Consider the following 13819-nt stretch of genomic DNA (forward strand, 5'->3'; position numbering starts at 1 on the left):
CCGTCGACTGGACAATATCGAGGTGCCTCACAAGGTTCTCTTCAGGACTAAAGCATCCCCTGAGCACTTGTGGAGAAAACCTTAAAGCTGATGAAAGTTGTTTGTCCAAGCTTGGGGGCGCCAACATTCACTTGAACCTTGGCCCGTGACTGGTCTTGGCAACATGGTCTGTGCTCTTATCCGTCTCAAACTTGCCGCCCGGGACTTCCTGCAAATTCGCAACGACACCACGACACCACGACACAGCGACGAGCATTTTGTCCAACTTGCCAATCGTGCCTGGACTTCTCCAATACTGTGGCCTGCGCCCAGCGATCCATTCTTTGCATTCCTTCACCAAATCACCTGTCCCCCTCGACCACGCGAAGTCCGTTGGTGCCGCGCTGCGACAGCTTCTCGAGCCGTCGGCGTGGTCTCTTTCCTACTCGCTCTCGACTTACCTGCGGTCGGCGACGGGACCAGATACTATTCTGAGGCAAGATTCTTTCAATCGCCTAGTGCTCCGCGCTTCAGTCGCCCCGTTTCTATCAAACGCGTCGGACGACCGTCTCTTGAACAGCTCTGGCCTCGATCAGCGAATCTCCATGAATCAGTCGTAGAACAGCACTTCGCATCTCTACCAACACGCGCTGTCTTTTCTCGTCGCGACTGGAGGTCACACCACTCAACTCCACCAGGGGTCGCCCTCCTCGACCTTGCAACCACGACTCTCGTCTCATCCCTCGGTTTCCTTGAAGTGCATACAAGCGCTTCTCCCAGGCGAGTATGGCCCGCTCCACAAAGCGAAAAGCAGATGAGATGGCGTGCAGTCCTTCGCGCGAGCTGCAGCGCCAGCGTCCGCCGCATGCAGGTTCCATGGAGAAGTACAGAGTTGAGTTCAGCAACTATGTCGTCGCCAAAGCTGCCTCGACACTCGCGCATCCACTGATGACGCTGGCTGGGAAAATCCGCGTGATAAGTTCTTCGTGGCTCCATGCGAACAGGACAGAGGCAAAGACACAATGAAATTGAAATGCAACATGTGTCACAAGCAAGAAAACTATGGGCTTATTGCTCCACTCGATGAACACCTCCTCGAACAGAAGCTATTACCGCAGAAAGAGGGAACTCCTTGGACGAATAGCAGTCTCCGGAAAGAGCTGAAGGCAATTGGAGTAGAGTGCCCATCATGTCTCCGTCCTAGGACTCGTCCACCTTTACCCTTCAAGCGCGACTCGACAGTGGGGTACTTTGAAGAGAAGACAGACGACGGATTCCCAAAACGAAAGGCCCCCATGAAGACTGTTGGTCAGATGCTGAAAGGCATGATGTCTTTTCTGGAGACCGTCGTCACATCTGAGTTGGCTCTACGAGAGCTGCGGAAGCAGTTGAACGACGAAACACCCGTGGATATGGATCAGCTCCAAGACTTGGAGCCGGATGATGAATTCCGCCTACACGCATTATCGAAGACTTTGAAGTACCATACAGACGCATTGATGAGAGACCAGGACGATATGTGCCGAGATGAGGCAACGAACAAAAAGCTGGTTGAAGAAAACGACATTGTGCTGATGGAGAGCTCGTTCGACGTGACAGAGAGCTATGCTACCAAATTTGGGAAATCAATAGAGCCTCACAGTGGTATCTGTGAAAGCTCACGCGCTGTGCAGAAGACCAACAAATACCGGCCTTACAAGATCGAGGACGTTGGCAAGGAAACCTTCACAGCAAAGGCAATGTCTACATTTGGAGACAACACGCTGAGAAAAGTGGCCAAGGAGAACCACAAGCAGTACATGTTGATTGAGGCGGTCGATGAGGGCGTTGAAGTTCCAACAACACCCGGGAAGATGGTGGTACAGCGCGGAGTGAACGGGTTTCTTCACGCCCAGGCCGAGACAAGACGCTATGACGAGCCGATGATGGCTTTTGAGGGCAAGTTTCCTCTTCGCAGCAAGATCATATCCTCCTGCTACTCCGACATCCTCGCACACCAAGTCCACATGACTCGTATGAGCAAGTGGCTTGCCGATGGACTCCCACAAGATGTTCTCGATGGATATCAGCAAGATGCCCGGGCCATGTACACAAGGAACACCCAGGGCTTGCAAATTGTGGACGATGTTTTCAAATACAGCATGGAGCATCTTGGCGAAGAAATTGAGGGCGATGAGGAAAAGGAGACGAAAGAAGAAGACGACGCGCCTCATGTTGATGACGAGTACAACTTGAAGATCGGCGACGACCACAAAGACTGCGCCAGCGCTCAAACGTTTACATCTCCATCGTCTGACTCCAGTCGGGTTTTAGCGGAGCATGAAAAAGGAAGCAACGCAGATAGTGTCGTGGGATTTGCGTCCATCAAGTCGCGGTCGAGCGAGCAGCAGATTCTGTCGCCCGCTTTGGCCCATTTCTGCGCATTGGCGTCGGTTGAAGATTCTCAGCACGTCACGCTTGATGTGCAGCAGAGATACACACAAGACGATGGGCAAAACCTTGGCAAGAGCTCAGACCAGGAAGGCCCTCCACGCAAGCGTCTTAAGATAGACCATGATGACGTGCACTCCTCATCGATGCACTCCAATGGTTCAAACGATGAAGGCAATCTCAACCCCAGCAGATGCGACGAAGCCCAGTTACTTGATGACTTCACTGCTGCCGTGGATTCATCATCGAACGCTGTTCAGGCAACTTCCACACGGTCTCAGCTGATGCCGCCGTCAGCAGTAGCAAGATTTACACCAGCAGCGAATCAACCGCGCTCTCAACTGGGCTCATTCAGGGAAACAGATGCGACTAGACGCGCCTACAGAGACAGCGCCTCAGCTTTGGCCAGTCACGCTGCTCGAGCCTTGTAAGCGGTTGACTACAATAAGTGCTTTGCCGAGAGGTGAAACCAAAAAAGGGGATAACACGAGGATCGAGACATTCAACAAACGCTACAAGTATCGGAACATGGGAGTTTGGGATCGTGAATACTTTGTTCTTCATGGTTCCAAAAGGCGTGGAGACGTCGATCTTTGTTTGAAAGCATGTTCAGGCCAGGCGTAGCACAGACAAAGACCGCGATGTTGCAAGCAGAACTTCAGATAACAAAGCGAATACTGTCGAGACGACACAGAGATTGTTGGTGGTCCATAACTCTGCTGCTTTTTTGTTTTCGGTCTGCTTCCTGCATATCATAGTCTCGTTCATTTTTACACCCTCGTAGAGCTCCATACTCGCTAAGCATGACCACTTTGTTCTGGTTCGTGGTAAACTTGTTCAGATCTATTCCTGACCTGCCTGATTCTTCCCCGAAAGACTCTGATCTGCCTGTCGCAAGTGCCTCGTCCCAACCGTCCGCTGCTCCTCAGGCAGTCAATGAAAGGCCGTCTACCAGCAGGGGTCAAGCACGAGAGCGTAGAGGTCACTTTGCCAATGCTGAAATTCGTCGAAACGCTCCACCAACAGATGGAGGTGACTCCGTCACACCATCTATCACTCGATTCAAACTACCACCATATGATGATGCTCAAAAGTTTCTTGCTTTTCTGCATCGCGCAGTCGAGCTTTGGGCTCAGAGAGAGACATTGGAAGACGAGATTCGGGTTCTTGACCAGGATGTTCCACACTTCCTGTCCCTTCTCGAATACCGTTCAGCTGAAGTAGGTGGCTCTATCAGGAAACTGTCCGGCATGACTGTGAGCATGGCTGACTTGACTATCAGTTGAAAAGAGTCACCACAAAGCCTGAAGACCCGCGACTGAAAGAGATAGTCTGGGGCCTTGAAGAAGAGGTCAAAGAATTAGAAAATGCCCTGGAAGGTGACACGGGCTTGCTGTCTCAATTTGAGCGTGTCAAGGCGAGCAGGCAACTGATAAAAGTCAACCAGAACCTTCTTTTCAAGAAGATTTTTCGGAGCTCTCAGTACTTTGTCGACCAAAGCCAGGGTACAGGTATGATCGGAAATATTCAAGTTGACGACAAGTTTTGCTGCGCGCTTTGGGACACGTCAGAAGGCAAGTCATCGAATGAATCATGACTGTATCGTGCACCGCTGATTTTCCGATTGCAGATGTGCTTCGTACTGAAGCTGGGGAACGTGAATGTCGCCTTACTTGGAAGCGATATAAAGCGGCCGAACAGCAATTGGCAAGAGCTTTGCAGGAGGCAGAAGTTCAGGCCGGATTTATAGACCAGCTCAAGACTGCGAAAGCTGAATCATACGCGGAATCCAAAAGGGTTCAGCAATTGCAAAAGTGTCGAGCCGAAACGCTCCAGCAGAACTTGAGGAAGCTTGTGCAGAATCGAATCCTCCCTGTTCTATCAGCAGCCCGAACTATTGACACAACAGTCGTGTCACCAACATTTTTACCATCATGCCAAGTTGAATCTGATGGGAGTCTCTCTCCTGTTGATGAGAATCATACGAAGAAAACCCTCCGACCGGATCAGCAGGCTGCCTTGCATGATTTTATTCAGTTCTCGAAAGAATATCAAAGTCATTGTGATGCGCTGGAGAAATTTGACGAGGTATACAGGATCAATAAGATCAGTCACTTGTGCACATACACGAGCGCTACTGTCGAAGACTTTGAGCAAGCATATCGCAACAAACACGAAGACTCATACGAGAAATCGCGCCAGCGGGGAGAGGCGAACATACACGACTGTGGCAAAGACTTCGAACGAGCAATTGACCGCGTGGTTGCGATGGGTCTGGAACTGCCAGCAATGCCAGCGCCCGAAGGAGAGACGTCAACTCTCACCGAAACAACCAGAAGGAAAATCCGAAAACATCTCCGCGACGTAGCGCGAGGCAGATCTCCTCGCGGATCACCCACGAGTGCAGTCCTTCCGCCAGGTGATTTCGATCGAGGCCCTGACTGGGCCAGCGCCAACTCAGGCAATCCTGAAAGAGCCGCGATGGTCAGAGACTACGTGCCGAAAAGGGAGGCCATGAGGGTTAAGGCGTTGGAGGAACGGCGGAGGAAGGCGAGGGAGGTCTGGTTGAGGAGGATGAAGAGATCGAAGAAAGCGATTTCCTTGCGAAGTCCGAGTCCGGTTCAGGGGGTTGATCCCTGGTTGGGCCAGAATGATCCCGCTATCACGACGCAGGATCCAGAGAAGAAGAGACGACGAGGCTGATGTGAGTATTTCAGGGGAGATATAACTGGTTACCTTTAGAAGAGGCAGCAGGCTACTTTGGGGGCCGAAGCATGCCGATGCGAGTGTTTGTAAAAGTGCGGCTTTGATGAAGGTTTGGGCACACAGTTGAATCGTGGGAACTTGAAAGACCATATCTTCCATCATCTGTAGCAATCATTCAAATCATATCTATACTCATATCTATACACCGCCAACTTCCAAGCACCACTCACTCCCCCACCGCCCATCTGCAAACGACCTAAAACCCCCTACTCAAAATCACAACTCCTCGCCACCCTCTCCAGCGCATCAACATTCCTCCTAACCATCTCCATCTTCCCCTCGAACCGCCCCAAAAACTCATTCCCAAGCGGCAGTCTCAAAAACTCCCCAATGCCGCCTTCCGGCCAACCCACCCCACCCCCGACAACAGCCTCCAAGATCCTCTTTGCACACCGGTCGGGATCTAGGTTCTGATTCCCATCCATGCCCCGGATCGCACCCATGACCCAGTCCGCGGGGCTGTTCTCGTAGTGCGAGGAGATCGAAGCGGCGGACATCCGCCCGGGTTCCATGAAACCTGTACGCATACCGCCGGGCTGGACGATCAGGACGCGGATGTTGAAGGGGGCGAGTTCGCCGGCAAGAGATTCGGAGGCGCCTTCGAGGGCATGTTTGGAGGCGGCGTAGAAGGATAAGGCGGGCTGCCCCCCGATGCCCTCGGTGGAGGTGATGTTGATGATATGCCCGTGTCCGAGCGAGCGGAAGTGTGGGATGAGGGCTTTGGTCAGGCGCATGGGGCCCCAGAAGAGCGTTTCGACCATCTTGCGGGCGGCGTCGAAGTCGCAGTCCTCGAGGGGCCCACCGTAGCCGTAGCCGGCGTTGTTGATGAGGACGTCGATGTGTCCGAAAGCGGCGATGCAGGGTTGGAGGTCTTGTTCGAGGGTAGGGGATGTTACGTCTAGGGTGATTTTGGCGCAGTTGGGGGAGTCGAGGCCGGAGGGCGCTTTGGAGGGGTTGCGCATTGTTGCGACGACTTTGTGGCCGGCGGCGAGGATGGTTTTGGCGAGGCTGAGGCCGAGGCCGTTGGAGGCGCCTGTGATGAGGAAGACCAGGGGCGTCGACATGTTCATGTTGCTCGAGTTTGTTTTGAATGTTGCGATTGATGAGAGTTCGTCGCTCTTGTTGCTGGATAGTCGTGAGGGCTGATACTCCCCTAAGGACCGTTACCACACATCCTTATATATCCTCCCTTCCAAGCCTGCTCCTCGTTGCAACTCTCAGAATCCTTACCAACATTCCCGGACGACGGCAGGATTCCCGTACCCTAGCTCATCTCGCAGCCTCGCGCTACGCGCTCGGACATAGCAAGGACTTATTTTGCTCATGCCGCCATAATATGTCCCGTCTAGTCAGCAGATTGCGAGTTCTGTGCCAATTGTAGTGCCTGGATAGCTAAATCGTTGTCACCTTGGAAAGAATTGTTGGAGCTGACACTGGAGCCCGTGGATCGCGAGATCCTTCTTGGTGCAAGCGGGCCGAACGTTCAGCCGAGTCGGCACCACTTAAGGGTGCAGCCTCGGCGTGGGATTCCTGTGCCTGCAGGCAGTTGTTCGCATGGGTTCGGGGTTGGTAGTGTGTGGCGCAAATGCAGACGGTTCATTCCAGAAGGACGGGTTTAATTCTCACCAAATGCCTGAACAACCAGAAGAGCTTGGATGACAGTCCCCAGCCCGAAGCCCGAAGCGGACACTGTAGCGATCAACATACTGTGCAGGCGGAAGGTACGTACCATGTTGGAAGCTCAGCGTCTTGTAATACAGTCGTCTATCTGTACATTCCGAAGTGGAGTTGGTTTCCATGCCAATGAGGCACTGATGGCCGTAGGTTGATGCAATGCTGTGTTCCTCCACCACGCAACGCCATGCAAATGCTAATGCTTTTTCAGGGAGCAATGAAGCATCTCAGTGCTTTAAGCCATATTTCCCCTTCGCCATGACCTCTGAGTAGGTCATCGTTTCATCTTACAATTCCAATCAGGATCCTCCGCAAACTCGCTGCCTTCCGACGCAGCCAGCTCTTCCGCGTTCCGAAGGGCCTTGAGCGTACCGTTGTTGCTCCGCAGGTCGTTGTAATGAAACAGAACCAGTACGAGACCCAAGATCTTGATGACCTTGAGAAAGCCACCAACTACAACCTTCGCGTAATGGACCGCGAACTTGGCACCTTTCCCGCCATACTTGAAGCCATGCTGGACAGACCTCGCCCGTCTTGCCCATTTTACAAACAAGTTCAGCCAAAGAGAAGAGTCATTCTCCTACTTCTTGTTCTTCTCCGCCCTCTCCTTCTCGTGCTTGGCAATCAATTCCTTTTGCAGCTGCATGGGCGCCGGTGCATAGTGCGAGAACTCCATCGAGAACTCGCCCTTCCCTTGAGTGGCAGCTCTCAGTTGTGATGAGAAACCGAACATGCCATTGAGCGAACAGTCAGCCTGCAAAGTAAACTCCTCTGGACCAATCTCTGTATCGTTGATGACAGCATTGCGCTTGTTCATTAATCCGACGACATTGCCTTGGAATTCATTTGGTGCTGTGATGGTCGTCTTCATGAGCGGCTCGAGCACCTGGGGCTGGGCAGCGATGAAAGCTTTTCGGAAGGCTTGCTGGGTAGCGTTCTTGAAAGCCATTTCGCTGGAATCTGTCATATGGGTTGCTCCGTCATTGATGACCATGCTGGCACCGAGAACCCTGTGGCCAAGTAATGGCCCGTTCCTGCACGACTCTTGGAAACCCTTGTCGCAAGCAAAGAGATACTTCTCAGAGATGGTACCTCCAACAATCTGGGACTCGAATTTGTTCTCACCAAGCTGGCCAGTGGGTTCGATGTAACCGACGACACGAGCGTAGTCACCAGCACCTCCAGTCTGCTTCTTGAGCAGGTGGTCGAATGGAACGTGTTGTTGGAGAGTCTCTCGGTATGCGACTTGTGGCTGTCCAGTGACGACTTCGACCTTGTATTCACGCTTCATGCGCTCGACGTAGATGTCGAGATGCAATTCGCCCATACCGCTGATGATGCTCTCTCCAGATTCAGTATCCACATGGACTCGGAATGTAGGGTCCTCGCGCTGGAAACGAGAGATGGCCTTGCTGAAATTCGGGGTGTCCTTGGTGTTTTTCGGCTTGATAGAGAGGGAGATGACAGGGTCTGGAACGAACATGCTGGTCATGGAGTAGCCCAGACCGCCCTCGGTGAAGGTATCCCCAGATGCACAGTCAACACCGAAGACGGCACAGATTTCTCCAGCGCCGATTTCCTGCACTTCCTCCATTTCGTTGGAGTGCATTCGTACAATACGTGGAATCTTCACCTTCTGCCCCGTTCGTGCGTTGAAGACGTTTTGGCCCTTGCGCAGTGAACCTTGGTATACGCGGACGTAGGTGAGCTGGCCGAAGTTGGACTCTTCAAGCTTGAAGGCCAGACCAACGAATGGCAAGGAGTTGTACGATACGAGCTTGACAGAAGCTTCATCTCGCTTTCGATCCAAAGCCAAGTTCTCAACTTCTGACGGGTTGGGGAGGTAGTCGACGACGCCATCAAGCATAGGCTGCACAGCTTTGTCGGCAAGAGCAGAGCCCATGAAAACTGGGGTGAATTTGAGTGAGATGGTGGCACGGCGGATGGCAGCTTTGATCTCCTCGGGTGAAGGGGTCTGCTCCTCCAAAAAGACGTTTGCGATCTCCTCGTCGACATCTGCCAGAGTCTCAATCAGGAGGTCTCTCTTTTGTTGAGCAAGCTCCTTCAAATCAGCCGGAACCTCATCTTCGCGAATCTCTTCTCCCTTGTAGCCCTCGGAGTACATTGCCTTCATTCTGATGAGGTCAACTACGCCCTTGAACTCGTCTTCGACACCGATCGGAATCTGGACTGCTGCGGCTGGCAATCTCAGCTTCTGGCTGATACCATCGACTGCCTTCCAGGGGTTGGCTCCAGCTCGGTCCATTTTGTTCACAAAGGATATCCTAGGAACGTTGTATCGCTTCATCTGACGATCGACGGTGACTGTCTGACTCTGAACACCGCTCACAGCACACAGAATCATAACGGCGCCATCCAGTACTCGCAACGCTCTTTCCACTTCAATGGTGAAGTCAATATGTCCGGGGGTATCGATCAAGTTGATGTGGTATTTCTCGTCTTTCAGTTCGCCAGTGACAGGATCTGGAGTCTTCTTGACCCAATCGCAGAATGTTGCAGCAGATTGGATAGTAATACCCTTCTCTCTCTCCAAGTCCATGCTGTCCATCTTTGCGCCAACATTGTCTCTTCCTCTGACCTCATGAATATCCTTAATCCGCCCAGTATAGAACAGGACTCTTTCTGTTGCTGTCGTCTTGCCCGAATCGATATGCGCCGCGATACCAATGTTGCGAACTTTGTCTAGTCGTGCTGCCTCTTTCGGATCCAGATTCTCGACGATGGCCTCCTGTGAGAGCGATGTGGGATCGTGGACTGCCGCTTCCTGCACTGCTGCAGCAGTCGCGTTCCATCTTCTCGACTGATACTGTATTCTGTTGTGGTTCTGGCCTCTGATGGATGGTTGTGAAATAGGGAGGGCTGCTGCCATGAATGCCCTTCGGCTGCATCCACTGATATTCACGCCGCGCAGACCAGCAGTCCGCAAAGAGCTGCGGACAAGAGCCTGGACTCGCATCGTCGGCCCGTGATGAAACGAAGGGAGGTGAAGTGAATGTTCAATCGCAGGCGCGACAACTTTTCGAGACCCGGAATCCCAATCGGGAACACCCCCGCGGCAAAATTGTGATCACGTGCCCGCGTCAGTGAAACTTCAAAACGAGCAAGACCTCTACCAATCTTCAAGGTAAGTCGCAACTTTGACGAACACCACCACATTCTCATATCGGACAGCAAAATGTCGCTAATACCTGCACGCAACGGTGCGAATGCGCCGCCGACTCGATCCGCCAACCTGGTCAGCGACAAGCCTTTCAAGACGTCCACCAAGGGAAAGGTGCCCACTGGATACGCCGAAGAAATCGCCATATCGGAACAGAGCTTTCGCGACCTACATCGCGACGTCCAGAGGCAGCAATCAGCAGGAAAGAAGCGAAAGCGAGAAACGAAAGGCGACAGCGGTGTGGTGTACGGAGCGGGCGCATACAAAGGGCCGTGGGCCAAGTACGAGGAGCGGAGGATTGACAGTGATAGCGGCGAGGAGGTGGAAGTTGAGGTTACCGATGATGAGAGTGGCGATGAGGAGGTGATGTACGAAGAAGATGCCATCGTGGCGAATCCCAGCCGTGGTACTCTGAAAGGCACAGCGTACGATGCAGTGGGCACGGAGAAGGAAAGCACTGTCTTCGAGGGCAGCCAGCAATACGACTACCAGGGACGCACGTACATGCATGTGCCGCAGGATCTGGATGTGGATTTGGTCGGGGACTTCGAGAATCTCAACTTGAAGTGCTACCATCCGAAGAAGCTGGTTCACACTTTCAAGAGCCAGGGAGGGCAGAAGAATGCACACGAAAAGGCTCTCACTTCGCTCAAGTTCTTCCCATCGTCTGGTCACCTCTTGTTGAGTGCTGCGGCGGATGGTAAGGTCAAGCTCTGGGACGTCTACCACGATCGAGAGCTGCTTCGTTCATACTCTGGCCACACAAAATCAGTGGTCGATGTCGACTATTCACCGGATGGAACACGCTTTTTGACCGCATCTTATGATCGTCAAATGAAGGTGTGGGACACGGAGACTGGTTCATGCCTGGGACGCTACTCGACAGGTAGCACCCCTCATGTGGTGCGTTGGAATCCTGAGGACCGCTCCGGCAAAGAGTTCCTGGCTGGTATGCACGACAACAAGATCGTGCAGTTCGACACTCGACTTCCGCCTGACGGCGACAAGAAGAACCCAGTGCAGGAATATGACCACCACTTGGGACCTGTCAACACCATCACATTCTGCGACGAGAACCGGCGATTCATCACTACATCAGATGACAAGTCGCTGCGAGCATGGGAGTACAACATCCCAGTCCCGATCAAGTTCATCGCAGAGCCATACATGTTCCCCATGGTCAAGTCTGCTTCACACCCCTCCAAGAACAGCGTCCTCCTTCAAAGCAGCGATAACACAATCAAGGTCTATAACACCGGGGAGAAGATCCGCCAGAATCGCAAGAAGGACTTTAGGGGACACAACAACGCTGGTTATGCTATTGATATTGACGTGTCGCCTGATGGAGGAATTGTTTGCAGCGGTGATTCCGGCGGCTTTGTGTGCTTCTGGGACTGGAAAACCTGCAAGATGTGGCACAAGATCAAGGCCAGTGATGGTGCGGTCGTCAGTGTTGCATGGCATCCGCGAGAGAGTAGCAAGGTGGTTACGGGTGATCTGAACGGTGTGATCAAGTATTGGGACTAAGTGTCTCTACGGTTCTGAAATCAATTAATCATTGCCGATTCATCCCGTGCCATTACTCCACGCCTATCACCAGAATAATAGGCCAATCGTGCTAGAAGATTGCATTCAGGTCACACCTGGTGAACTTAGCGGATCAACCTTTCTCCGAGGCAGCCCAATCTCACCTTGGCTCCTCAAACGCCTCCTCTTCTCTCCTCCGCCATCAAATGCCGGCGCGGCATTCGCGACTCCATCGCCGACGCGTGGTCTTAGTGTCCAACATGCACCGGAAAGAGGGCATGGCCTTCACGGACAAGATCGAACATGGAGCCGCCGAACGCCTCAGACACCAGCTCGCCTCCGCTGGCAAAGAAGCGACGCACACCGAAAGCCTGTGCTTCCTGCCGGAGATCCAAACTGAGATGCGATGAGCAGCGCCCATGCAGTCGATGCCTGAGCACAGGAAATACATGTGTCTATTTCGAACGACCCAAGGACCCTACAGTCGAACGGTTCGAGCGAATCGAAAGCGCGTTGTCTGGTATTCAGGATAGATTGGACATCCACTACGGCCAACCGTCTCCAGTTGCAACGCATTCGTCAATCTCGTTCGACGACGATTCTTTGTCCTCGACCCGGGCAGTTATATCGAGACCAGTGCCTCCTTCCAGTCTTTCCGACTTTGCCCTGAGGGAGCCGTCCACGACAGATCTGATATCATCTGGGCTGTGTTCTGAACAAGATGCTAGATTGTGGTTCGTGACTTTTTTCCAAGGCTGTGATCGATTCGTGCCAGTCTTTGATCCAAGCACGGATACTTTTGAATCGGTCAAAGGTGCAAAAGCTTCAACACAGTGTCATTAGCTTTCTTCTGATTCATAACAGCTCGGTCCAGTATCCTGTTCGACATCATCGTCTCCTACGGCTGTAGAGCGGCCACTGGCGTTCTTTCTCGACAGTATCAGATGCTTTACAGCCTACTGCGACGCCACACATCAGACTTGATCTTGCGTCTGTCAGCAAGCCAAGATCGACCACCGCCGCTCGAAGACATCCAAGCACTAATGACCATTGCATCGTACTCTGACAGCGGAGCAGTCCTTGCTGATGTTGCGTTGAAAGCCGCCATCTATACTGGACTAGCGAACGGGCTCGATAGTCTATTTGCTTCGGTTCTGAACACCACTGGTCCGGATGTCCCAGCACCTCCCAAACCTCTTCGTGAGGCACGAGTTTGGTATGGACTCTTTGTGCTTGACCATATGTAAATGGTGCTCTGTTCTGAAACGCAAAGCAGTATCTGACTTCTAACCAGACTCTCGCTTGACGGCGGCAAACCTTCCAGCGTCTACATTCAATCTTCGCCACGGCGTGTTCGTGCCCTCGTCAGCCATCAAGAGCGAACTTCGACCGATCTTCGCTTGTTCGCTCAGGTGGAATTGAACGCCATCCGACTCACAGCCCGCTCCTCTCTTACAGGTCGCCACGTAACAGACGCAGTATCGCCCGACTCGATCTCCAGAATTGTCAATGGCACCCTCCTCGACCTTCAACTGTGGCTATCTGAGTGGCAAGCCATTGAATTCGGCGATGCAAGCTCTACAGCCGAGCACCCGGTCTTGCTACTAAATCTGCGCATCCAGCATGCCTGGGCAATCTTGACCCTGCAACTCTGGGCTCTGACAGCGTCGGGCGTGGAGAACATTGCACTCATGACTGACAGTCAGCGGGACATTGCACTCGCGGCGAAATCGGCCGCTGAGCAACACCTACAGCTACTGCTCACGAATGTTCCGATGCAAGACAACACCACATCAATGCCGTATGTGGCCAATCTACGTTACGCCATGGAATTCGTCTGGGCAAAGAACGCCTTCTGCATACTCATCGTCCTGCGTCTGGGTATACTTCTCGGAGATCCTCCCAATTCCTTGATCCAACGACTAACCGAGGCGCACCAATTCCTCCACGAACTGGACAAGGCCGGCATGGGGGCGAATATTAGCTACATGCGAATACTAGCCCAGACCGTCGACAAATGCGAACGGGCCGTCAAGGCATCTATGCGAAACGAAGAACGAAACTCCGCAGAGTCGAGCGATACCGACTTCCAGAGCTTCATCCCGAAAGAGTTCATGTTCGAGTGGGACTTCCCGGGTCTGAATCTCTGCTATATCCCATTCGACTGGCAGGATTTATTCCTTGATTTTGGGACTACAGCCTAAACTTAAAATACTCGTCACCTTCGCAATCATCGCCATATGCCATCATTCCAAGTCGTCA

General features: G+C 52.7%; 5 protein-coding genes across 5 annotated transcripts; 3 read left to right on the forward strand and 2 right to left on the reverse strand.

The window, feature by feature from the left end:
- Positions 1-1019: 1019 nt before the first annotated feature.
- M409DRAFT_60264 (uncharacterized protein) lies at positions 1020-4006 on the forward strand (the record flags this gene model as incomplete). Its single annotated transcript, XM_033814408.1, has 3 exons — positions 1020-2836; positions 3194-3629; positions 3692-4006. 3 exons carry the CDS (start codon positions 1020-1022, stop codon positions 4004-4006), a joined length of 2568 nt encoding a protein of 855 aa, XP_033661050.1.
- Positions 4007-5381: 1375 nt separating this feature from the next.
- M409DRAFT_70672 (uncharacterized protein) lies at positions 5382-6239 on the reverse strand (the record flags this gene model as incomplete). Its single annotated transcript, XM_033818841.1, has 1 exon — positions 5382-6239. The coding sequence occupies one exon, from the start codon at positions 6237-6239 to the stop codon at positions 5382-5384; it is 858 nt and encodes a 285-aa protein (XP_033661051.1).
- A 1190-nt stretch (positions 6240-7429) lies between these two features.
- On the reverse strand, positions 7430-9739 carry M409DRAFT_29459 (uncharacterized protein; the record flags this gene model as incomplete). The annotated part of the gene is made up of 1 exon (XM_033809476.1): positions 7430-9739. One exon carries the CDS (start codon positions 9737-9739, stop codon positions 7430-7432), a length of 2310 nt encoding a protein of 769 aa, XP_033661052.1.
- A 306-nt stretch (positions 9740-10045) lies between these two features.
- On the forward strand, positions 10046-11557 carry M409DRAFT_70674 (uncharacterized protein; the record flags this gene model as incomplete). The annotated part of the gene is made up of 1 exon (XM_033818842.1): positions 10046-11557. The coding sequence occupies one exon, from the start codon at positions 10046-10048 to the stop codon at positions 11555-11557; it is 1512 nt and encodes a 503-aa protein (XP_033661053.1).
- A 303-nt stretch (positions 11558-11860) lies between these two features.
- Positions 11861-13761, forward strand: M409DRAFT_29461 (uncharacterized protein; the record flags this gene model as incomplete). The annotated part of the gene is made up of 3 exons (XM_033809477.1): positions 11861-12371; positions 12422-12800; positions 12852-13761. 3 exons carry the CDS (start codon positions 11861-11863, stop codon positions 13759-13761), a joined length of 1800 nt encoding a protein of 599 aa, XP_033661054.1.
- Between the last annotated feature and the right edge of the window lie 58 nt (positions 13762-13819).

Source organism: Zasmidium cellare (assembly GCF_010093935.1).
Source record: "Zasmidium cellare ATCC 36951 unplaced genomic scaffold M409scaffold_51, whole genome shotgun sequence".
Lineage (NCBI taxonomy): Eukaryota > Fungi > Ascomycota > Dothideomycetes > Mycosphaerellales > Mycosphaerellaceae > Zasmidium > Zasmidium cellare.